Here is a 25781-nt window from a genome sequence, read left to right on the forward strand (position 1 = left end):
ATATATATATATATATATATATATATATGCTATTAGTAATGACTGCTTTACGTTAGGAGTTTTTATTGATCTGTAAATCAGGACATTCTTCTAAAAAAACTTGAAATGTATGGAGTAAAAAACAACAACTTACTTTGGTTTAAAGATTATTTATCAAACAGAAAGCAATATATTCAGTATGAAACAATAAAAACAACAAAAACAATATATAGCGCAATAACTTGCGGGGTTCCCCAAGGTTCGATCTTGCGACCATTATTATTTTTACTCTATATAAACGATTTATATTCAACATCAAACTTATTAAATTTAATCTTGTTTGCGGATGACTCAAATTTGTTTTATTCACATAGAGACATTAAGATACTTTTTAACATAGTTAACATTGAATTACATATAATAAACGAGTGGTTCGTCAAATGTCAAAAAGACCAAAATCATCCTATTTTCTAAACCAAATAAAAATGAAAATATTCCTCTTAAACTACCTGATCTAAAAATAAAAAATACTAATATAAAAAGAGAAACTTTCATAAAATTTCTAGGTGTGGTCTTGGATAAAAATTTGTCGTGAAAGCTCCATATAAACAGAGAGAAAGCTCTCAAGAAATATTTCATTAATGCAGAAAGCAAAATCTTTCCTAAATTTTATTTCTTTAAAAAGTTTATACTTTCCATTAATACATAGTTACCTAAGCTATGGTAACATGGCCTGGGCAAGCACAAATTATACTAAGCTTAAAAAACTCTACAGTAAACAAAAACATGCCTGTAGAATTGCCGATATTTCAACCCTATTTTAGCGAAATAGGTCATACACCCTACTAGATTCTCATATAACAACTTTGTCATCCCAAAATTTACATTAAAGTCAAATTCATTCTCAATCCAACACCGAGGACATTCTTTGTGGAAATTTTTTCCCCAGATTGTTATTATTAAAATAAATACACTTGAACAGTTTAAAACTGAATCAAAGCGTTTTTTATAATCTACGGACTTAAATCTTCTTTTTCTTTTTTAGTAAAAAACATAAAAATAAACACAATTTATTTCTTTTATTTGCTTTTACTTTTATTTGTTTTAAATTTATTTTACAAAACGAATTTATATATAAACAGTTATATCAATTGTGAAACGTAGTTTTTACACATTTTATATATATTTTATCACAAGCATTTATCACGATTTTATATATTTTATCTTAAAAAACGATCTGTAAAACGATCTTGTCTTATCACCAAGCCCCATTGTGAAGCCACAATAGGGCTTGGTGATAAGACAAATTGATTACTTCTTCTTGCTCCAACCATTTGTTTTATTATTTATGTTATTTTATAAATTGTAACTTTCTACGGCAAAACTAAAAATATAAATAAATAAAAAAATAAATAAAAAAATGGTATGCACATCTTTAAAAAAGACAAAAAAGTCAATGCACAAAAGTATCAGTAATGGTTATTCAGTAAATATTTATATATATATATATATATATATATATATATATATATAAATATATATATATATATATATATATATATATATATATATATATATATATATATATATATATATATATTGCGTGAGAAAATATCAGGGGGGGGGGGGAAGGGGGAAGAGACCTTGTTTTTCCCAACTGGGGGAATTCAAGAAATCAATTTCTGTCCTATTTACAAAATCTACTGATTGTTATACTACACTGCACTCACTCTCATGAATTGCCAATTATCAGTATTTATTAACATCTATTAACAAAACATAGCTTCCTTTACATATATGCAAAACATTCAATTCAAAAAACATCTAAAAGTTTTACCCATTCATAGTGAAATTGTATTAGTCCAAAAAAATATTACAATTTACAAATCCAATAAACTTTACAAACCATTCTGGCAGCAGTTTAAAATTTAACGGAAATGAGTTAGTACGGAATATGGAATATGGAATATGGAAAATATTATTTTATTACAAAACTTATACGGACAATATTTTATCATCAGTCTATCATTTTTTTTCTACTGTTTGATTATAATATGACGTTTCTTCAACTGAACCCATCGTTTAACTAGATGGTCGGGGTTAACTCTTTTACAAAGTTCTTTTTCGCACTTCAGTAGCATGAGACTATCCAATCTCTCGTCACTCATTGTTGTTCTCAGATGTGATTTTACAATCTTGAGTTGACTGAAAGAACGCTCATTTGATGCTACACCATAAGCAGCTGTGATTACAAAAATGCATAGTTTATGGGCTTGTTTCAGTATATCCTTTAACTTCACAACATGGTACAAAATGTCTTGCAGCGTCTTGGCTGGTGTTCTTGATGAGTTAAAATCTTCATCACCTTCTTCTAAACAGATATCTATCAAAATTTCCATCTGGCCTTTCATCACACGAACGTCTGGAATATGATCCTTCTATCCAGGAGGAAAAAGTTTGCTTGCTTTTGTTAAGTTTTCAATACTCAAATTATCCTTATATAACGGAAAAATAAAAATTTTGGTGAAAGGGGCAAATATTTCCTTTAATGCTGCCGAGTTTTTGGTTAAACCCATGGCTAGAGAGTCAATGACCTTTTTGAATTCTTTCCGGTAAAAAGCTTTCATCTCCATTGCTATTATAATCTATGGTGTCGTTCGTAATCGTTTTCTGCATCATAGCATCTGTTCATAGCATCTGTATCGTTACTGATATTTTGTATGTTCTTTCAATTACAGTACTTTCAATTACATTAATACTGTCAATGACATTGAAATTTGGACTTTCTAAGATTTCTTGTAATAATTTTATTTTCTCAATGATATTCTTCATGAAGAAAAGAGTAATAATGAAATCAAAAGTTGTTACTTTTTTCAGAAGTCCCATTGCCTTAGTTCTCGTGTTAGTATCAAAAATCTTATTATTTGAGATGCTCTGAAGAAAATCAATAACCTTCTCCAAACACTGATTTAAAGCCTAAACAGATTTTGCTCGTGCGGTCCATCTTGTTCTAAACAGGTTTACAAGCTTTAAATGACTAAATCTTTTTGTGCTTGATGTGAAGAAAACATGCAAGTGTTCGAGGACATTAAACACTTCTCGTATTAAAGCATTAACATTGCAGGCATGTTCAAGAGCAGTGTTTATTTTGTGGTCTTGACAAGGTATGTAAGGTACATTATGGCCCACTTCTTCTTTTTTAGACAGTATTAATGTAATTGAAAGTACTGCCAAGAACATACAAAATATCAGTAACAATACAGATGCTATGAACATATACTTTTGTACTCCTTTAAATTGTCCAGACATTGAACTCGCGTAGTCATACGACTGAAAAGCCATCTTTGATGTGTCAATGCCTTCTTTATGTAAAGAAGATAAAATTAGCTCAGCCATCCCTTTTCCAGTCTTATCAGTGCATTCGACGGATTTCAAAAGCCTTTCCCGAATCTCACCGTTTTCACTGGCTGTTCTCACAACTATACTCATTATGTCCTTATGTGACATATCGGGAGTAGTGTCGGCCATCACGGAAAAAAAATTGGAGCTGTTAATTTCATCAATGATCTTACTCTTTAATTCAGTTGCAATTAAACTAATCATTTCATTTTGAGACGATGGACTCGTGTATGTAACTCTATATGGACGAAGGGCTCTATCTTCAATCCAGGATTTTAGAGTGGGATTGTGGCGAGAGATAAGATTAACAATTGCAACAAAGTTACCTTGATTAGCACTGTCTGATTCTCTAAACGCTAGCCCTTGGCTTCCCAAAGTCTTGCATGTATCGATAAGAATTTCGACTTGAATTCTTCGACTGAATTTTTTTTTTCTATTTTGAACCTCTTTTTTTTGCTCTTCTATTAGAGCAAGTCTACTGGATTTATCAATAAGGTGATCTATATGCAAGTCTACTGGATTTATCAATAAGGTGGACTATATGCAAGTCTACTGGATTTATCAATAAGGTAATCTATATGCAAGTCTACTGGATTTATCAATAAGGTGATCTATATGCAAGTCTACTGGATTTATCAATAAGGTGATCTATATGCAAGTCTACTGGATTTATCAATAAGGTGATCTATATGCAAGTCTACTGGATTTATCAATAAGGTGATCTATATGCAAGTCTACTGGATTTATCAATAAGGTGATCTATATGCAAGTCTACTGGATTTATCAATAAGGTGATCTATATGCAAGTCTACTGGATTTATCAATAAGGTGATCTATATGCAAGTCTACTGGATTTATCAATAAGGTGATCTATATGCAAGTCTACTGGATTAATCAATAAGGTGATCTATATGCCCTTTTTTCATAAGAAAGTGACAATATTCACTTAATGCAACTTTATGTGCTTGAGAGGTAAAGTCCCCCTGAAGCTTTCCAATTTTGTCTTTCCCATAGCTTTTCATCTTAGACCAAGATCTCACCCCAACATTTATCCAAGCATCTTCAGTTTTTCCCTTCTTTCCAACACCCTTGGGGAAAAGGCGGCAGACAAAATAAAAAGTGGCATCCTTCTGGGTGCTGTATTCTAAATGTTCAAACTCTTTGTACCACTGGGGATTAAATCTATTTTTACCGTCACTTGGGAAACTAGCAAGTTTTGTTTGGTGTGGCCCTAACTGGATTAAATACAATTTTTGATTACCCGTAATTGTATGTGGAAGTAAACCTGGGTCATGGCTTATCAATGCTGATGAATCTGATTTGTGAATTATAATATTTTGAGCTTTGGTATCGACTTTTTTTATAAAAGCGTTTCCCATTTTCAAAACATTTTTTGACATTTCCACCACAGAACTTGTTGCATTCACCATTTCAATTGCAGCGAATTTTTCATTTACTAATTCTTCTCTACAATATTTTTTATAAATGTCATTACAATCTTTAAGATTAGCTAATAAAACACCTAAATTCCCCATAAGCGAAGTCCAATTTGTTGTTTCACTGCTTATTTCAGTAGTATCCAAATTAATAATATTCGTGTCATCCTTTTCATCTTGGTCATGAAACTGGGTTAAATGATCTGATTTAGAATTTAATTTTGTAAATTTCTCTGCTTGTTCCTGGACTACAACATTACCCGGGTTTTCCCCTTTTGCATAATTATCTTGAATTTTTGAACTTGCGTCCTCTTTAAATTTTTTATTAAAAGATGTTTTTTCTTCTTCTATGGATATACCACATGTTGAAGTTGATGTTTCAATTATTATCAAGTCTAACTTTGTATATTCACTACTTTGTATTTCATCATCCACTTCGGCATTCTGAGGTTCCATTTTTTGTTTTTTTTTGAAGCTAAGGAGGCTACAAAAGGATTCTCTGGGGCTCCCACTGTTTGTATATGAACCTTTCTACCACCATGAACGGATCTTTCATGACTGGTTTTATAGTCGTTATTAAATACTGCTTTGCATACGCAGCATTGTAATTTATATCTTTTGCTATTCATATTTAGTACTGGAAAACAAACGCAGATACTATAATTTACCGTAATTTTTAAATGATTCAATGTTTATAAAAGTTATCACTCTTAATAAATGTGATAAGATATAAGAGTCTTATAATAATAGAATAAGACTAATAATCCTATTATATATTCTAATTAGGCCTATTACTCCTACAAACCTAATTCTGATCCTACTTTAGTATATTGATAATTGGAAGTAATAACAGGCGCAAAACGTTCATATCAGAGTTTAGCATTTATTTTATTATACTTTCTGATAAAAAGCTTTATATAAAATTATTATATTAAAAAATGAATCATATCATTATAAATGCTATCATATCTTTGATACAAAGACAGAAATGTTAAAATTAATTTATAGAAATAAATATTCACGTTTCAAAGTAGAAAGTATGAAAAAAAATGAATAACTGCTTTTAGTCAAACATAAAATTACAGCTCTTATTTTTATTGCATAAACTTGCAGCTGCCATTTTTATTGTTGATAACAAAAAAAAGTTGCGCGAAAAAAAACAACAACGTGGAAATCAAAAGGGCGTTTCGTTATGACTTCGCAATTTATTTGGTCTTGTGGAAAACAGCCTTAAGCCGTTCAATAAACGTCAAGTTTATTTGTCCAAGTCAAAAAAAAATTAGAGCTTTGATGGATTTTCGCAAACATTTTAATTTTATTTAACTAGAAAATATTTTTTGATTTTATCACCGATTTCCCAACTGTCCCAACTCGTGGCAAGGAAATTCCCAACTTTTCTCTTTTCTAGATTCTGGGAGGGGAGACTTCCCCCCCTACCCCCTTCAAGGCGTCGCCCCTGTATATATATATATATATATATATATATATATATATATATATATATATATATATATATATATATATATATATATATATATATATATATATATATATGTATATATATATATATATATATATATATATATATATATATATATATATATATATATATATATATATTATATATATACAGTATCTCAAAAAATTATCCGACCAAACATTTTTTTAAATATTTTTTCTAAAAAAAGTGCTGTATTTTTGTAAATTTAGACTTTTTTGGTAAACTCAAGATTAATTAAAATAAAAGAACATGTTTTTAAATAGATTTTATTTATTTTAATGTAAAATATGAATCACAAAGTTTTCAATCTTAAAATAAAGGAACTTAGGTCGTTTTTTATTGTCAAAAAAATATTCGACCGAACACATTATTTGTTTCATAATAAATTGTTATATAACAAAACAATTATTTTAATACTTTGTTGGGCCTCCCTTTGCTTGGATTACAGCTTCTAGAAGTATAGGCATTGATTCAACTAAAGATTTTGTTTCTTCTGGTTGAATTTTTTCCCAAGCTTCTTCAATTGCCACTTTGAGGTTATCTTTTTTGGAAAATGACCGATATTCAATTTTTCGGTCTAAAATTTCCCACAAATGTTCAATGGGATTAAGGTCCGGTGGTTGTGCGGGCCATTCCAAGACCTCAACATTATTTTCAGCAAACCACTTCTTGGTTTTAGTGGCACTATGCTTGGGATCGTTATCTTGCTGAAATACAAAATCAGATCCTAACCGAAGTTTTCGAGCAAATGACTTCAAATTTTGCTTTAATATGTTTCTGTATTGCACCTGATTTATTAAAGTATCAATAAATTGGAGTTTTCCGACACCCTTCCAAGACATTGAACCTCATACCATCACGTTACCACCACCATACTTGACAGTTCCTCTCACGCAGCCTAATTTTTAGGCTTCTCAAGCTTTTCTCCTAACTTTTTGGGCTTCATCAGATGACTTGAAGTTGAATTTCGATTTCTCCGCTCCACAGGATCTTTTTCCAGAAACTTAACGGCATGTTTTTGAAATTCTGAGCAAACTCCAATCTTCTTTTCATGTGTTTCTTACTCAAATATGGTTTATTACACACAAGTCGTCCTTGATATCCTTGGTCTCGGATACGATTTTTTGATTGTCTGATGGGATAATTTGATTCCATAATTCTCTTCAGCTTGCTCAGCCAGTTTTCGAGCAGAAATGAAGCGATTTTTCTTGACTTAGAAGTTTTTTTTTTGCGACCCTGTTCTTTTTTTGTGGCTGTTGTTCCGATCAAATTCTTCATTATGTCGGATACTGTAATATGAGGAATCCCAGTCTCTTGCTGCACCTGACGATAGGTTTTACCCTGATTGACTAGATCGACAGCTAAATTTCTCTGAGAAACAGTCCAGTGACGTTTACTTCCAACCATTTTACTTAAAAAAACATGAAATCTTTTTTTTATACGTAACTTTTTTTTTTTACTACAAAAAAACAGTTTTTTGTTATGCAATTTCATTAAGTGTGTAAAAATTTGCTAAAATATTTCAACAAACTTCACATAAAATTAATTAAACTTACCTAAATATCGCTTGGTCGGATAATTTTTTTACAAGCCTATTTGATACTAAGTTTCTTTTAGTATTGCAATTCATTGTTTTTAGCATAGTTTAGAGCGTAAACATTTCTTTTTAAGAAAAACTTGTTTGGTCGGATAATTTTTTGAGACACTGTATATATATATATATATATATATATATATATATATATATATATATATATATATATATATATATATATATATATATATATATATATATACATACATACATATATATATAATATATTATATATTTATTTATATTACATATTATATATATATATATATTATATTACATATTATATATATATACATATATTATATATATATATATATATATATATTTATATTACATATTATATATATATATATATATATATATATATATATATTATATTACATATTATATATATATACATATATTATATATATATATATATATATATATTTATATTACATATTATATATATATATATATATATATATATATATATATATATATATATATATATATATATATATATATATATATATATATATATATATATATATATATATATATATATATATATATATTATCAGGGCTTGAAATGAAGCTCCGCTCGTAAAACGCGCCCGTAAACGGTATTTTCAAACGTTCTAGGCGCGATAAACAACGCTCGTTCAGCTTATAACGTCCAATAGTTCGGGATTATTTTTTTATTTTCATAAAATATTTAAAAAAGATTTTTTATTAAAGATATTCTATTATCAAAGCACTGATATAAAATATAAAAAGCACTACGTCGTTCTCTTTTGCACTAACGTAATGAATAAACAGTTTGAAGTCGTCTATACAACTGAATTGTAAATTTTAACGGTTATTGAGTAATCTCTCCAGTGATTTCTTTTCGTGAAATTTTTACACAACGATTTTGTAATAATATAAATAGATTTTTACTTAATTTTTTTATGAAAAGTTTATGAAAGATGGTTTTTATATTAAAAAAAAACCGTCGAATGTGTAACAAATTTGTTCCAATGCTATTTGAGAAACAGGTCGGTCATATACATAAATGTGCACAAATTTACATACAGTACTTTCAAAAAAAATTGGCGCAGTAAAATTTGCAAAAAAAACATTTTCTTTTATCTTTTAGTGTACGAGCAGTGTGGGCAGGCGCTGAATCTTGTTGAAATTGCCACCAATCGTTTTATTCAATCAACATATTCACTAATAAAACTAGGCAGTTCTCTAGCCCTTCTATATATTAGTTGATTCGACCTGTAAAAATGTTACACTCTCCTACCCTACTCCGTTAAAATAAAGCAGCCCTAAATACCAACAATCCAGCCGCCACTTTGCAACCTCGGTACAATAAAGCAATAGCTATACTTTTCCAATTTAAATCATTTAACAAGAACTTTGCTTTTCCTATTTATTACTTCAAAGTTAATTTCATCACTAAAAATTACTTGCTTTCACTTATCTAAAGACCACCTGATTCTCTCCTTAACTTAAACTCGGATTGGCTCTTACTTGACGAAAAATAAAATTATTTTTGCGCTTAGTAGTTTTTTTAACCTTCCTGATCCTGCATGACAGTGGATGTCACCTGTTGTTTTAAATGTCTTTAGAGGATATTTAATGCAATTCTTTGAAATTTTTAAATGTGACTGAACTGGTCCTTATAAGTAATTTTATCCAACCTTTTATAGAAAATTGTCGAGCTAATATATATGTAAATGTTAATGTATAAGCTAACATGTTAATATATAGTTGTTGATATATAAGTAAATATAATTGTTAATATATAAGTAAATATAAATGTTAATATGTAAGCTAACATGTTAATATATAAGTTAACATGTATGTAAATTTACAAAATATGTAAATAAAATAACATATAGATTAATAAAATAGTTATGAATCACAGTTGGGTTGAAATGAAAGTAGAACGGAAATCAATTAAAAAGTTTTAAAGTTATGATTTTTGAAAAATCATAACTTTAAAATCACAATAAACTAGAACCTCCTATTTTATGAACGTTTTATATGCTTAAAATAAAGGGTCAGAACCAAAAATATTGTCAAAACTCGTGATAGCCAAAATTCGTGAAAAGCTATAATTTTGATTTTTTTGGTTAAGCATCAAAAGTTGGAGGGTCAGCTGATGAAATAAAACAAAAAAAATTAGTACTTATAGTAAAATAGTCAAGTACTTTGCTTTTGACATCAGTGTTTCTTCAGCCCTATATCATTATATGTAGATCAAACCCTGAAAACTTGAAGCAAAAAATTTGTCATTTATAAGCTATGATTTTTGTTGAATTACTCATTTGGAAATTTTTGACATTTTTTGTTGAAAAAATATCAAAAATTTCCAAATGAGTAAACTTTATAAGTTTCTAGTTGTTGGTCTTTACTTAGTCAACCCTAATTAACTGCTTTTAATTGCAATTTTTTGCAATTTTTTAAACCACTCTCAATGTTGAAGTGACTCATTAATCTCAAAACATCAGCAATTCCCTAATTAAAATACAACAAAGATGAGATTTTTATTTACAAAGCTTAACTTAAGTTAAGCTTTGTAAATAAAAATATTTTTTGGGCAATATGAAAAGTATAAAGCTTTGGTGATACCTCAAGAAATTATCACATGATACTATCTAATGAATCATACAATTCTTGTTACACACTTTTACTTACTTTACTTACACACTTTTATCATATAAACGTTATAATAAAACGATACGATATAAACGTTATAATAAAACGATACGATATAAACGTTAGGAAAAACATGTTAGCTTATCAAATTAAAGCGCGATTAACAAAATCAGACTAAAAGCTAATGTCAGGCCAAAGAGAGAAAGCAGTTTTAAACCTAAGTTATTGTTGCTAGGGACCGTTTTCAAGGTAAAATCTTATAATTATGCCTAAATAAATTGAAATAACTATCAATAGACTAAAGTTATGTCAAAATAGATTTCAAAAATATCTACAATTATATTGAATTGGAAAAAAGTGAAAGATATTCAAAAAAACAAGTTTTAATAAAAATTGGGATTTATTTAGTGGTGACCAACCTTAAAGGTTATAAGAGTCCATTAGAAATAAAACAAAAGTTGGTTAGTGAAAAATTTGAGGAGACAATAAAATTTTTAGATAATTGCGATAATGGAGATAATATGGTAGACAGTATCTCCAGCTTTTTAGAAAATTTAGAAAAGTCTTATGTTTTTAGTATTTTTATTCAAAAAAGTACTGAGAAAAATTTAGTTTCAACTAAATTACGATTTGCAATAGTTTTGGCTGCACTGAGTGCAAAATTTCTGTTACAAACAATAGTTCGTGAAGCATTGATGGTTATTCAATTTCCAAGGTAAGTATTTTAAGGCAGAAACAATTAAGAACAAGTTAAGTTATGATGACTTGACACCACGCCAGATTTATGTCACAAGGAGTTTGTTATTAACAATCTTCTTCAGCCTTAAATCAGTAGTTTGTGTCCTAATCTAATTTTATTGCAATAAGAAAAGCTGATTTATTAAATATGTTCTGAAGACACTTTAAAAACACAAATAACACAGTGGTACTAAAATCAAAGATTTGTGGCTATGTGCCACATATCATTTATAGCTGATAAGTGTTTATCTGTAAATTAATTACATAAGTTAGCTCTTGAATTACCTCAAACACCAAAGCCTGCAAATTATATAACAATTAAAAACTTTTTTGACCTGTAAACTGTATATATATATATATATATATATATATATATATATATATATATATATATATATATTTATTTATTTAGTCATTTTACACATTTTACAATGTTATCTATAAATTTAAACAAATATATATAATTACAAGCTGACTGGGGCAAGTAGAATCCAAAGTGTCTTATCATCAAGCCCCTTCGTGAACTACAGAAAAATACAATAAAACTTTACATCTTCCAATATTATATAAAAGAGTGAAATTAATAAGTTTAAAAAAAAAAATTTAAAGGTTAAAAAAGAATTTAAAGTTAAAAAAGAAATTTAAAAAAAAGTTAATGAATAAATAAAGTTAAAAAAGAAAGAGAAAAAAAAATTGAAAAACATTATTAAAAATAACAAATAAAAAATTACAAATCAGTACATATTCGTACAGGTATACGTACCGCAAAAACACCAAAAAAAGCACATCTCAATAACTTTTTTTATTACTTGCTTTTGAGAAAAACTGTCTTGAATGTGTTTAGAGTTGCTTAAAATCAGTTCTTCCCAGCTAGTTTGATTAATTTTTAAGAAATAGTTTTGTTGTTATTTTTAACTGAACTTTTGTTGTTTTTTGTATGTGTACCTTAAAAACCGCATTCAATTTATCGATTGTATCTCTGCAGCTAGTGAACCTATGAAGCTGAAATTTGGCGTGTCCTAATATTATTTGATCTCCTTTAAATAAAACCAGTTACAGCTAACTTAATCTTGGAGAAAATACCCGATGCACCACAAAAACCACAAGATAAGTATACCTAAAAACAACATTGTTGTTTTTAAAATAACATTTTATAGTCTATACATGTGTTCCCGCTTTTGACTATGATTATATTTGATTCTATGTAACCTCTTGATTCTAAAGATGTCATTGCAGTGTTTTAAACAAAGTTTGCATCGTGTTTTTTACGTATTCAAAATCAATAACATTTTTAGAACATTGTATTGCAAGTCATGTTGGACAAAAACATAGTATTTGAACATATATATTGCAAGAATTTATTAACACTTACTTTGTATTTGTACCTAGAGCAAAATCTAAATTTTTACTTGAAAGTTGTTTTTTAGTATTTAGATATGTTCTGTAAGTGACTAATGTACTCTAAAATGTTTAACGATAATTTTTTTAATCAAATAGATTTAGAAAAAAATAACATAGATATAGCATAAGAAGGAAGCCAAAAGAAAGAAAGAAGAAACTTATTAAATGTAAAGTTGAATGTTTTTGCAAACAAAGGAAATGTCAAGCTTTTGGTCTAAAGCAATGTCCTAATTGTCTTAATGTTCTATGTTCAATTTGCAGCAAAGTGTGTTGCAGAGTTGATGGTGTCAAACCGGTTATGCTTTTACCAGCAAACCAGCACTTCTCCACATCTAAAAGACTGATATACGACCATTTTAACGAATGCAACGACAATCAATAATCTTTTTTTGAATTAAAGCAATCAGTTAAAGTACTATTTTATTTCTCTATGTTATCTTAACATTGTTGTTGTAACCTATTATTATAATAATTTAATAAAGTCTGCAACCATTTTAGATGTCTGTGTTATTACTGCTGCGTTCAAATATTGTTTTTAAGAAAAATATATATTATTTTCTTTGAAAAAAATCAAATACAATGGTAATTTATTGTTGTTGTTTTTTATTTCAAAACATAGTCTATAAAGTGAATTCTATAAAATGTACCCCAAAAACAACAATAATACTTTTTTCTTTATGAAGGTATTATAAAGATTTATAACCACTAAGAGAAAAAAACATTTTTTAGTATCTAGTTATAATCCATAGGTAATAGAAAAACTATATTTTGCTAACTTACTTTCTGATACGGCTTCTAGGTTCCTACAAAACAAAAAAAACTACACACTTTTATAATTGAAATTTTTACTCTAGTGCAAATACCAAAGTATTTAACAAATAAAAAAAACAAGCTCCTTTAATTTATAGTCTGACATATTAGCTATCATAATATATCAAGTTTTTTGAATCCTGAATCTTTTTCTACATGCTAGGTCACTTAAGTCAACAGTGTGGTTTTTGCGGTACGGTTGTTTTTGCGGTACGTATACCTGTATACATATTCAATACAATATAAAAAAAAAAAAATTTATTTCATTTTTTCAAAAAAGTGGGAGAATGTACGTAATGTTTAAATTTAGTAAGTGTGTTTTTATAGTTCTTTTAAATGTATCAATAGATTTTATTTTTTTCATATTTTCGTCAAGAACATAATTCCACAAGCGCGGTCCCCGGTATATAGTCCAGATTTTTTGAGTGATTTTAGTGGGATAATTACTCACTGAGTGTCTTGTTTCATATTTATGATTAGTTAAATTAAGTAAAAATTTTAAAAAAATATTTTGGAATAATTTCATTTTGAAGTTTAAACATAAATAACAAGTTATGGTATATATTTAGTTCGTATACGTTTAGAGCATTTATTTCCTTGAGTAATGGCTCGGCACTTTCGTATCTATCTGCGCCCAAGACTAATCAACTTGCTTGCTTCAATCAAATCAACTTGCTTGCTATTTTGTATAAATAATTTTTAGAAAAGATAAATGATTGTTTGCCCAGGCAATATTACAATAGTTAATATGACTATGTATAAATAAAAAGTATAAATTTTTTTAACATAATTTATTCAAAAGATGTTTTGTCTTGTACATAATCCCCATAGTCTTTGAAACTTTGTTCTCGACTAGCTTTATTTGGCTTTTCCAATTTAAATGTTCATCGAAAATTAATCCGAGTATTTTCATTGAAAAAACTCTTTTTATTTCAAAATTGTAAATTGTTAGTTCAGGTAATTTAAGTGGAAGGTTCTCGGATTTAGATGGGATAGCAAACAAAATATATTTTGTTTTTTCAATATTTAATGAAAGTTTGCTATAAACCACTCATTAAGATATATTATTTCTGAGATTAAAATATAAAAAATATTTTTTAAATTTGAGTCAGAAAAGAAAACATTAGTGTCATCAGCAAAAATAATATAATTAAGTATTTTTGAAGACAAATAAATATCATTTATTTGTACATTGCACACAAAATCAAGATCGATAAAAATGTCAACGAAAACTGTTTGCAGATCCTTTTTTATACTTTTTTGTAGATCACAAATCTGTTGAAATTAAAATCTTAGCTGCTCGTCCATGATTTATAACTAACTTTAATTTAATCATTAATTCAAAATATATTTTTTCATCTGGCATATGGTAATAGAGAAAACTGTAAATTCTAAAGTTGTTATTATTTATTAATTACTTCAGCTACCTGCAATATTTTTGAAAGTTATCATAAATCTACAATACGCAGCAAAACCACACTTTTGCATACTATAAAAGAGGTAAAAAATTGTTTTTATCAAGATTTTTATAAATAATGTTAAAAAAAACGGGGTTCAAACAAATAAAATTAAAATAAATAGAAAATAAAAGTGTTATAAATGCCTCGAACTAAATTCCTCAACAGCTTTCATCAATCGCCTTCCATACGACACATCAGTAGTTATATTAATTTGATAACGTGACCAATGCTTTAAAAATTCCCTATGGATTGAGGCTCCGGTTTGTTCAGATACAAGTCCTAGTCCATAATCTGATTTTAGTTCACAAAGGCACAAAAGAATTACGTGTGTTTTGAGAATTTCAGATAAATCTTTTGCCTGAAACATTGTTTTCAAAACTTGCAGGTAATAAGATAAATTGTGCGAAACCTTTCCAGTTTCAAAACAACATTTGACAACATTGTCCATTGCTTTTAGCAATAAAACTAAAGGTAACAACGATAACGGGCTAACTTAACCGAGGACATCAGCTTCAAGAAGATTATCGGCATGTTGAAGTAACTTACGACATGCATTGCCTTCAAAGACCTCACCCTAAATAAAATATAAGAATTAACTCATTTTGATTTTAATTAGTAAAAACTGTCTCTAAATTTTTTTTCAAATTCTCAAATTGGTAATTTTTTGAAATCAATTTTAACTTTAAGGGCCATAGCATGGCTTTTTCTCTGCCTAAAAGTGGCAAAATTCTGTTCCAAAAAACATGATTGACGAATTCTTGTATTAAATGTAATTCAGGAGGAGGGCATTTAGCTATAACTAACATAGAATCTGGTTCGTTAAAAAGTGGAAGGTTCACTGTGCTCATAGTGTTTGGGGCATCTCTATTTTTTCTTCCTCCTAATAGCTGAAACCTAATAAAATATATATTAAATATATATTAAATGTTTGTTATTAAACAGGTGAAAAGACATTGATAACAGAAAATTATTTAAAACATAATGTTGTAAAATTTTACCTGTCGTAGCATTTTCTCAGATCACCATATGCTAGCAAACCTGCACATCTATTGTTCAAAGATTTCAAAGCAATATCTAAATTGCAGTTTACATCGCATATATTTTCTTCCTCCTGTGTAATTAATCCTCGGACTGTAATTTAACATTGCAATATGGACAAGGATTTGTTAAAGTGGCTGTCTGCAGACCATCAACAACCAAAATTAATTTAAAATCAGCTACAAAAACAAAAGGAATCCTATCTAATTTAATTAGATTAAACAGCAGTTTCATGTTTTTTTCTTTGATTTGAGGTACTATACAAAGCATTATTAATCTGTGAACACCTGTGAACTTTCCTTTTTTGCTGGTTGTACCCCCTTCAGAATACAAGGATCTATTTTTTTAGGAAAACTCAGTTCCTTCAAGTTTTCAACTCTTCAGTTATATCCTCGGTTAATTCACGATTTAGCTCTGGATGATAACTTTCTGGTAAAATTGTTGCACTAATTTTTAGAAAACCCTGGCCTCCGTCAGCCATTACCTAAACTAAATAAAATTACTTCTGAAAATTATATTAAAAATTAAAAATTAAATTTTAATGTAAATATAAAATACAATGATACCTTTATGTATACTTTTTCATTAATCTCTCTAGCTTTCATCACGGCATCCACAATACCTTGTGAATCTGCCCAACAAATGGTTCTCTTTGCTTTTTTTTTAAAATAAAATAACCCCCATAATAAATTAACTCCCGTTGCGTAAAAAATTACTCGGGGAGTTAATTTATTTCGAAATAGATTAACTCCCCTTGAAATAAATTAACCCCTGTCGGCGAAACAAATTTACTCCCCATAATATATTAACTCCCTTGGAACAACTTATACGAATTACGAAAAAAGTTTAAACTTGATGTTTTCCAAATGTGTTGTTTTTAAATCTGTTAATTAGTTATTGATATGGATATAAATTATATTTCTACTATTATAATATCATATATTAATAGTGGCAATATATATATATATATATATATATATATATATATATATATATATATATATATATATATATATATATATATATAATTAGTAAAAAACATTATCTAACTTTTATCTTTGACTTGAAGTTTCACCATTGCTGGATCATCAGGAAGAGTTCCTGAAGACTCTTCCTGATGATCCAGCAATGGTGAAACTTCAAGTCAAAGATAAAAGTTAGATAAGTGTTTTTTACTAATTAATTATTGCTCTGTTCTTTAAGAACATTGAGCACTCTATTTGTAAAATACACTAACATAATTTACATATATATATATATATATATATATATATATATATATATATATATATATATATATATATATATATATATATATATATATATATATATATATATATATATATTTATATACTCAGGGAAAGTGGGGGCTTAACAGCCCCCGTAACGTTTAGGTTAATGGGGTATGAAAATAAAAAAACGGAATGCGTTTTTTTAACAGTGTTTATTTCGATAAACACATCATTAAGCATTAAATTGCTGCAATTGAGAAAAAAATAAAACGGTTTTTGAAAATGTTATAACACAAAAATTAGACTTAGCAAAAAAAACGGTTGTGCCCCTATAGAGAGGCACAATCGCACCCTAAAATATATATATATATATATATATATATATACATATATATATATATATATATATATATATATATAATATATATATATATATATATATATATATATATATATATGTATATATATATGTATATATATATATATGTATATATATATATGTATATATATATATATATATATATATATATATATATATATATATATATATATATATATATATATATATATATATATATATATATATATATATATATATATATGTATATATATATATATACAGGGAAGTGGGGTCATAACAGCCCCCGTAAGGTTTAGATTAATGAAATATGAAAATAAAAACGAACTGTGTCTTTATTAGTGTATTTCAACAAACAACGACAACAACAAAAAAGTTTTTAATTTTAGCAATTTAGAAAAAAATGCAATAGTTTTTGAAAATGTTATTAAACAAAAATCACAAAAATTGCTGGGGGTATACTTTTCGTGATACAATTTCTGCAGGTGTATCATTTTTTGTTTCTACAGTCTTGTCAACTGTTTGAGCGTTTTTCCTTTTTTTAGTTTTTATAACCATCTTTTTTGCCAGTTCCGCTTTATATGGTGAACTGGTGAGTATAGCTGTTTTGCTCTTTTGGCATCGTTTGCGAGTTTGCTGAGTTTTCTCATTCGAAATACTTACAATTTCTGCAGGTGAAGCAATTGTGAAAGAAGCCATAGTTGTTGAAGACGAAGTTTCTGATTCAGAGCAAGATGTCAGGGATAATTCTTGCAGTGAAATAGTTTGTGTTTGAGACTTGGTTGTTAGATTTGGTATTGCTGAATCCATCTCAGGAAATGACCTGTTGGTTGTTTCTGAAGACTCAAACATCCAATCACCAAAAACTTCAGTATTAAGTGGACTTATTCCAGTCTTTCTAAAGCAATTTACAGCTGTCAACATGTTTGCAGATTTCATATAAGCTATTCTAAATAGTTCTGGAATCTGATATTCGGTCACAACTCTAGGATAATGTGTAAGCAGCCAAATACGAACTTTGTTCGAATAGTTGCTACTAAATGGTGCCATGAAGGCGAGACATCTAGTGGCTGCAGATGGTGTGAACAATGTGGTGGAAAACAAATAACAATAACACAATTTTCATGTGCTTTCATTATGAACTCCATATTTTTTGTATGTGTTGCATGAACATCTAATAATAGCAGTACAGGTCTTTTTTTGGATGGCATTACAAAGGACAGAAAATAGTCAAACCACTTCAAAAATATATCTGTTTGCAACCAACCACTAGGATGATATGATGCAATAGTACCTGGAGGAGCTTTTTCGATAATATTAACATTCTTGGGAGCTCTAACATAGGGGAAAATAATCAAGGGGTGTAGGTATATACCAGAGGCACTCATACACATTTTGATTGTTATGATTTTCCCTTGTTTAGCTGATGTTAGAATTCTAACTTGTTTTTTACCCATCTTAGCAATTACTTTTGACACTTTTTTTGGTACTGAAGAAATTCCTGTCTCGTTAACATTATATATATTATTTGGAGTTATGTTATTTTCATCTATGCTTTTAGTCAATAGTTCAAAAATTTTATTTACAGCAGGTCGGTTAAATCCCATTGGTCTAGCTCCAGAAGTTCCTTCTGGCATACGCAAAGAAATAACAGGATTGCGTTTAATAAAGCTTTCTGCCCACTGGTAGCCTGCCATTCCTGTTTTTTCGTTAAAGCTATGTGACATCTTGTTCTTTTCAGCTAGCTGAAATGCCAATTCTTTCAAATCTTTCATTGTAACTGGAAACAAGCAACTCTCTGGAAAAATTTGTATATTTATATATTATAAAATGTATATTTATACCTACATACATACATACATATATATATATATATATATATATATATATATATATATATATATATATATATATATATATATATATATATATATATATATATATATATATATATATATATATATATATATATATATATATACTTTTATATATATATATACTTTTATATATATATAATAGAGTTTATATAGCTAACTAGTATATATTAATATACACACACACAAATATATATATATATATATATATATATATATATATATATATATATATATATATATATATATATATATATATATATATATAATATATATATATAGAGAGAGAGAGAGTATAGTATAGTTACTATACTATACTATAGTATAGATATAAACTCTATAACCTTAGACATTATTATTAGCAAAAGCGAATGGTTTTGAAGTATTAGTATCAAAACAATAGTAATAGTAGATCAAAACAATAGTTACGGTATTGCACGAACTTCTACTAATACTATTATTCTACTAATACTATTGTTTTGATCTCCTTTTTATATATAATATAAAGGCTTGTCAAAAATAAACAGTTATAAAGTAATTTTATTCAACGCTCACTAAATAGTTATATATTATATATTTTAATATATATATAATACTAAATATATTTTAAAAAAATTTTAAAATAGAATACTTACACAATTTTGTAGATATAATTATAAGTTAAATTATTTAAAACGTGTATTATAGGGGGTTAATTTATTTCATGGGGGTTAGAAATACTTAAGCCCCCGGTTAATCCATTTCGCTATATTTTAAAATAATTTAACTCTCGGGGTTAATTTATTTCGAAATAGATTAACCGGGGAGTTAGAATGTTTTAACCGGGAGTTAACTTTTTGGGGAGGTAATCTATTTCGTGTCACCGGCTCGCGGGTATTTCTTAGTGTGTGCAAAAAAAAAAATGCCGCCTGGTATTTATCATTAAATTCATACACTATTGACTACTTTTTTATACATATAAAAAATGAAAATATAATCGAAATTTTAAGTTTGAAATAAAAGTATGGAAAATTCGAAAATTTATCTAAACCTAAATTATAATTTTTTTATTGTTTTGGAAGTGGCACTCTTCTGGCTTTCATTTGAGCAAATTCAAGTCTCAGCTCCCTCATATTTAATGACTTTGTTGTTTTGCTCTCAATAGAAATAATCGAAAGTCCGTTCAGCTTATCTTGACTGATGTTTGATCGTAAATAGTTTTTGATCAACTTTAGTTTGGAAAAAGATCTTTCGCCTTGACAGACAGTGACTGGAACTGTTAGTAAGATTCTCAATGCAATACAAGTATTGGGGAATATTTCTTCAAGATCACGTGTAAATATAAATGTTAGAACATCTAGTGGATTTTTTTTTATCTGTTTTTCGTGACAACAAACAAAGTTCAGTCATCAATTCTTCTCCAGAAATATCCTTTTCGTCTTTGTCGGTTAAAGTTTCTTTCAACAAATTACAATTATCTCTCAATATACCTTCTTTCATGTTTGAAATATTCGGAATTTCAAATAAGAACTGAAAAGGAGACATGGTTGTTCTAAAGTTTTGAATTTTGATCTGGAATCTAAAACAGGAACTTGGTTTGTTTCAACTTCGTCGAAAAACTTTTTTTTCTTCCTGACTCTTTCAGTTGACAGATCGGTAAACTCGAATGTTAGACCCGAAGTTATTGCCAAAATTTTTGCTGTGGTAACGTACTCATCAAATTTAGTCTGATTGTAACTGGATTCCAAAAATGCTACAGTGGATTTTAAAACTTCAATGGAAATTTTGACATTTGATGAACTTGACTGAATAATTTTGTTTGTGCAGTTTATTTCGTTCAACACATCATGCCAAATAACAATTCCACTTATGAATTCCAAAGTATCCATTTTAGCAGCAATGGATTCAGCTGATAATTTTGTGGCTCCATCACAATCACTTTTGGCAACTTCACGCAATGCTTCATAAATTTTTTGCGTATTTTCCTTGATCGCTTTTACAGCTCTGATGTGACTCTCCCATCTTGTATCACTTAAAGATTTAACTGTAAGTGATGGACACTTTGATTCTAAAATACTCCAACGTTTTGTGGAACCGGAAAAAAAGTTATAAAGGCTTTGAATAATTCCAAAAAATGTCACAATTTCCAATCCAACTTTTACAGAATCAACAACAACAAGATTAAGTGAATGTGCTGTACAAGAGACAAAGAGTGCTCGTTTATTTTTATCTAAAAATTTTTTTTGTAAGCCCTTTTTTTTGCCTCTCATATTTGCACCATTGTCGTATGCCTGACCTCTCATTTCTTCAAGTGGAAGTTTATTTTCATTCAATGAAGCCACAATTTTTTGCTCCAATCCATGACCTGTAAAATTAAATTTTGTTTAAATATGTTTCTTAACTTTTAACATATATTTTATCAAAAAAATCAGGAAAATTTCAAAAATTTACAAACCTGTGGTATCATCAATAATAATAAAATTTAAGAAACTTTCTCGGATGTCGACAACCACTGAATCGTTATGTTTTTCTATGACTAGATATCGTATAATAAGAGTTAACTGTTCCTGATGACTGGCATCTGGTGTGCAATCCGCAATAATGGAGTAGTATTTGGCTTTCCGAATATTTTTAAGGATTTCCTCTCTAGTAGCACGAGCCACTAACTGAACAATTTCTTCTTGGATATTTTTGCTTAAGTAATGAGTTTTGTTTGGATTTTCCCCTGCTTTGGAGACATGATATTCCATAATTGGGTCAAATTCCGCCATAAGTTCAACTATTTTTAGGAAATTTCCATTGTTTTCTTCATACAGTTTATCAGATGATCCTCTAAATGCTATGTTTTGTGATGCCATCATAATGATGATGGAAATTATCCTTTTTAAACCATTATCCCATCGATCAATTTCATTCAAAAATTGCTTTTCCGTTAAACAATCAACAGTTTTTGAACTTTCTAGTCTTCTTTTCAACTCGATCCAATTGCCAAAGCTTTCAATATGATCAACACTAACTTCATGCCTCGATAAATTTTGTGATAAATGCCTCCAGTTAGCAGATCCTGTTCTCGCAAGGGAAGTATCTGTAATTTTAAATAGTTTACAACAGAAACAGAATATTTTATTCACTTTTTCTGAATAAATTAGCCATGATCTAGGATGACTTTCACCATTCGAAATTTTTCGGCAAAAAAAGCTTGAGCTGAAGGAACGATTATCATAATTTCTTGGGTAACTGTTTAATTGACGGTTTACAGGGCCATTCATAACTATTTCTTGAATATTATGGCTTGTAAGAGTCTGAGGCCAATCAGAAATTTCTTCCCATGTACAAAAAGGGAGCACGCCAGTTAAATTATCTAGATTCTCGATCAAGAATCGAGATTTGCTCGAGAATTGAGTTTTGCTCGATTCTCTGTTTTGGTTCGATTCTTCACCTTCAATCTCGATTTCATGTACTCTGATCTCATTTGAATTGATTGTATATGGCAAAGTTTTTATATCAGAATCATTGTTGGGGCTATAAAATGTTTCTGAACTTAAAAAAGTATCTAGTTTAGTTTGGTTTTTATCATGTTCTTCCTGTTTCTTTAGCCGTTTCAGATGATACTGAAAACCGGACAACTTTTTTCTTTTATTTTCAAAGAATTTAATAACAATAAAAGTTATATAAAGTTTCTCTCTTCTAAATAAAATTTTTAATTAAAAACTCGTTAGACAATATTTAATACTTTCGTAATTATTGTTAAACATATTAATAAAAAAAAAATTACTAACATGTTTAAACGACTGATCAACTATAATAATAAAGCTATTATGATAAAAACATTGAAAACCCGCCAATTCAAAGAAAGAAATTCTATTGGTACTAAAGTATGTTGAATAAGCAAAAATGAGTTCCGGAACTTTCTTCAGAGACATTTTTATTAGTAAATTGTTTACAAAAATTAAATATTGAAATATCGATGTAATGTTTTACATATATATATAATAATAATTTTTATCAGAACAAAGAATTTTTTTGGCAAATTTTCATTTAACGTTGATCTTAAAATTTGCCGCCCCTAGAACTATGCCGCCTGTGTTGCATTGCACACTTGGCACACGCCACCAGCCGGCCCTGATTATATGTATATAAATGTAAAAGCTTATAATATTTACCTGAACAAGATTTTAAAGAAATCTTCCTAATTCTGGCAGAGGAATTATACAAAGAGGATCTGCCAAGAGATGATAATAGGGGAGCATCTCCCCTATTATCATCTCTTGGCAATCTTTTTGGCAGACTTTCACTTTTCACTTTTCCCACTCCTGTTATTTCTTTAATTACATTCCATGTTTTCCTTGCATTTCCAAATGTTTTATTAAGCAATGAAGAGTAGTAATTTTTTTTGGATTGCTTTTTTAACTTTTCAAAAGAATTTTTACATTTTTTGTATTTTATTTCATTTTTGTAGTTCTTTTTTTTTTTTTAAATTTTTGGTAATGCTTTTGTTTCCTTTTTGGCGACTTAATGAGTCTCTTCATCCACGGACTTAACAAATTTTTAGAACTAATAATTTTTTTTAATTTTGGAAAGGCCTTATCATATTGCCTACTGAACCTGCCAAAAAAAAAATCGTAGCCATCATTAACGTCATTGTAATCAGTCAATGGTTCCCAGTTTACTGATTATATATATATATATATATATATATATATATATATATATATATATATATATATATATATATATATATATATTTAATATGTTTGTATTTAAACATAAAACAAAGAATATTATCAACAATTACTTGATATATATTACTCTGCTGAAAAGCGCGGTCTTCATAGATACATTTACCCTTATTTATTATTATAATATTATATATATAATATTACCCTATTCACTCCTACATTATCTGTTATGTAGAAGTGAATAGAAATAGAGATACATGCATCAGCAGATACATAAAAAACTGAATACGTAAGTGTTCAGAATATATTAAATAAAAGGCTAATAAAAAGAAAACATTATAACTTTTCCTTGACTTCTATATTTATTTTGATACTTTTTTTTATTTTGCTAACAACATGAAATGTGAAGAACAAATTTAAAAATTCTAATCATGAAGAGGAAATAATCCGAAGGAAAGATATTCTTTGATTATTTCTTCTATATTTTATAACTTCATTTACATTGTTTATTTTCAATAGAAAAACATTTCCGTTTATCTAGCTATCATTGTTGGTTTTATCATTATGTTAAGATCTCCAAAAGATACTTTTGGAGATCAACATAATGAATAAATATATATTTTGTATTTTTTATATTTTTTGCAAAGTAAGCGTTAACGTAGTTTTTTTTTATTTTTATATCTGACATTTTTTAAAAAGTTTATTTTTGTGCTGAATAGATTTTTTGAGTTTGTTTGAAATCAATGGTTTTGCCTTGAATTTAATAACATGGATATTACCAACTGGGTATCAAACAGAACATTGATATTTGAATATCTCAAGCAAGCGAGTGCAATAAGCGGAGCATACTTTCAGCTCTTCGTCTGATTTTAAGAAAACTATTTCCAAATGACTTATTGCCAAGTTTCCAGTTTATCTAAATGACTAAAAATTATGTTTTAAAAAATTTTTTTAAATGTTAAGTTTCCAGTTTTAATTTTCCAGATTTTTTCCTCTATTAGTAACTTTTTATTGGGTGGCAGCTTCCCAAAGAATAACGCTTGTCGCACATGGATACAAGTGATTTTTTTATTTGCAAAATCTCCAATTTTTCTTTGTCTAAAAGCATAGCTCACTTATTTTTTATTGCAAGTTAAGCCGATCCAGTACGTCAATCTTGAGAAATCGTTGATCGTAGGTCGGTTTTGATGATCATAAGATTTGAAAAGGAACGTTCACACGATGCAACAGTCACTAGAAATGTTACAAAGAGAACACATGCAGTTGCTAATTCTGATTATGAGGATGCAAAAATTTGAACAAATCAGTAACCTGTTTTTAGCCTCGGAAGCGTGACTGCAGTTGATATATTGCAGTGTCAATAATAGAATAAAAAACATTCACTTTAAATAAAAGTTCATTATCCTAAATCCTATGATCTTGTTATAAGTCATCATAAAATAATCGGGTATTTCTCTTTCAGATGTTTGCAATATTGTTAGTTGTGTTCCAGTTTCCTGCTAGTGGTTTTAAAGGTAAAATTATGCTCTCCTATTAATTACGGGTAAATTGAAGTTATGCAAGGGCTATTGAGAGTAAAATAGACCTTTTTTGGCTCTGGAGCTTCACAAAAACTTTATTAATTGCAGAAACTAATCTCTCTAAACAATAATGATGCGATGAATTAAAACAT

General features: G+C 28.2%; 2 protein-coding genes and 1 long non-coding RNA gene across 3 annotated transcripts; all 3 read right to left on the minus strand.

Moving 5' to 3' along the window:
- Nucleotides 1-7260: 7260 nt before the first annotated feature.
- Nucleotides 7261-7722, minus strand: LOC136082695 (uncharacterized). The gene has a single exon (XM_065802115.1). It carries the CDS (start codon nucleotides 7720-7722, stop codon nucleotides 7261-7263), a length of 462 nt encoding a protein of 153 aa, XP_065658187.1.
- Nucleotides 7723-14997: 7275 nt separating this feature from the next.
- Nucleotides 14998-16900, minus strand: LOC136082151 (uncharacterized). Its single transcript, XR_010639437.1, has 2 exons — nucleotides 15948-16900; nucleotides 14998-15843 (listed from the first exon to the last, which is right to left on the minus strand). It is a non-coding gene; the product is annotated as an uncharacterized LOC136082151 (long non-coding RNA).
- A 1024-nt stretch (nucleotides 16901-17924) lies between these two features.
- Nucleotides 17925-20255, minus strand: LOC136082152 (uncharacterized). The gene is made up of 2 exons (XM_065800692.1): nucleotides 20087-20255; nucleotides 17925-19375 (listed from the first exon to the last, which is right to left on the minus strand). Exon 2 carries the CDS (start codon nucleotides 18625-18627, stop codon nucleotides 18016-18018), a length of 612 nt encoding a protein of 203 aa, XP_065656764.1. The 5' UTR covers nucleotides 18628-19375; nucleotides 20087-20255; the 3' UTR covers nucleotides 17925-18015.
- Between the last annotated feature and the right edge of the window lie 5526 nt (nucleotides 20256-25781).

This window comes from Hydra vulgaris, chromosome 07, assembly GCF_038396675.1.
Source record: "Hydra vulgaris chromosome 07, alternate assembly HydraT2T_AEP".
In the NCBI taxonomy this organism is placed as follows: domain Eukaryota; kingdom Metazoa; phylum Cnidaria; class Hydrozoa; order Anthoathecata; family Hydridae; genus Hydra; species Hydra vulgaris.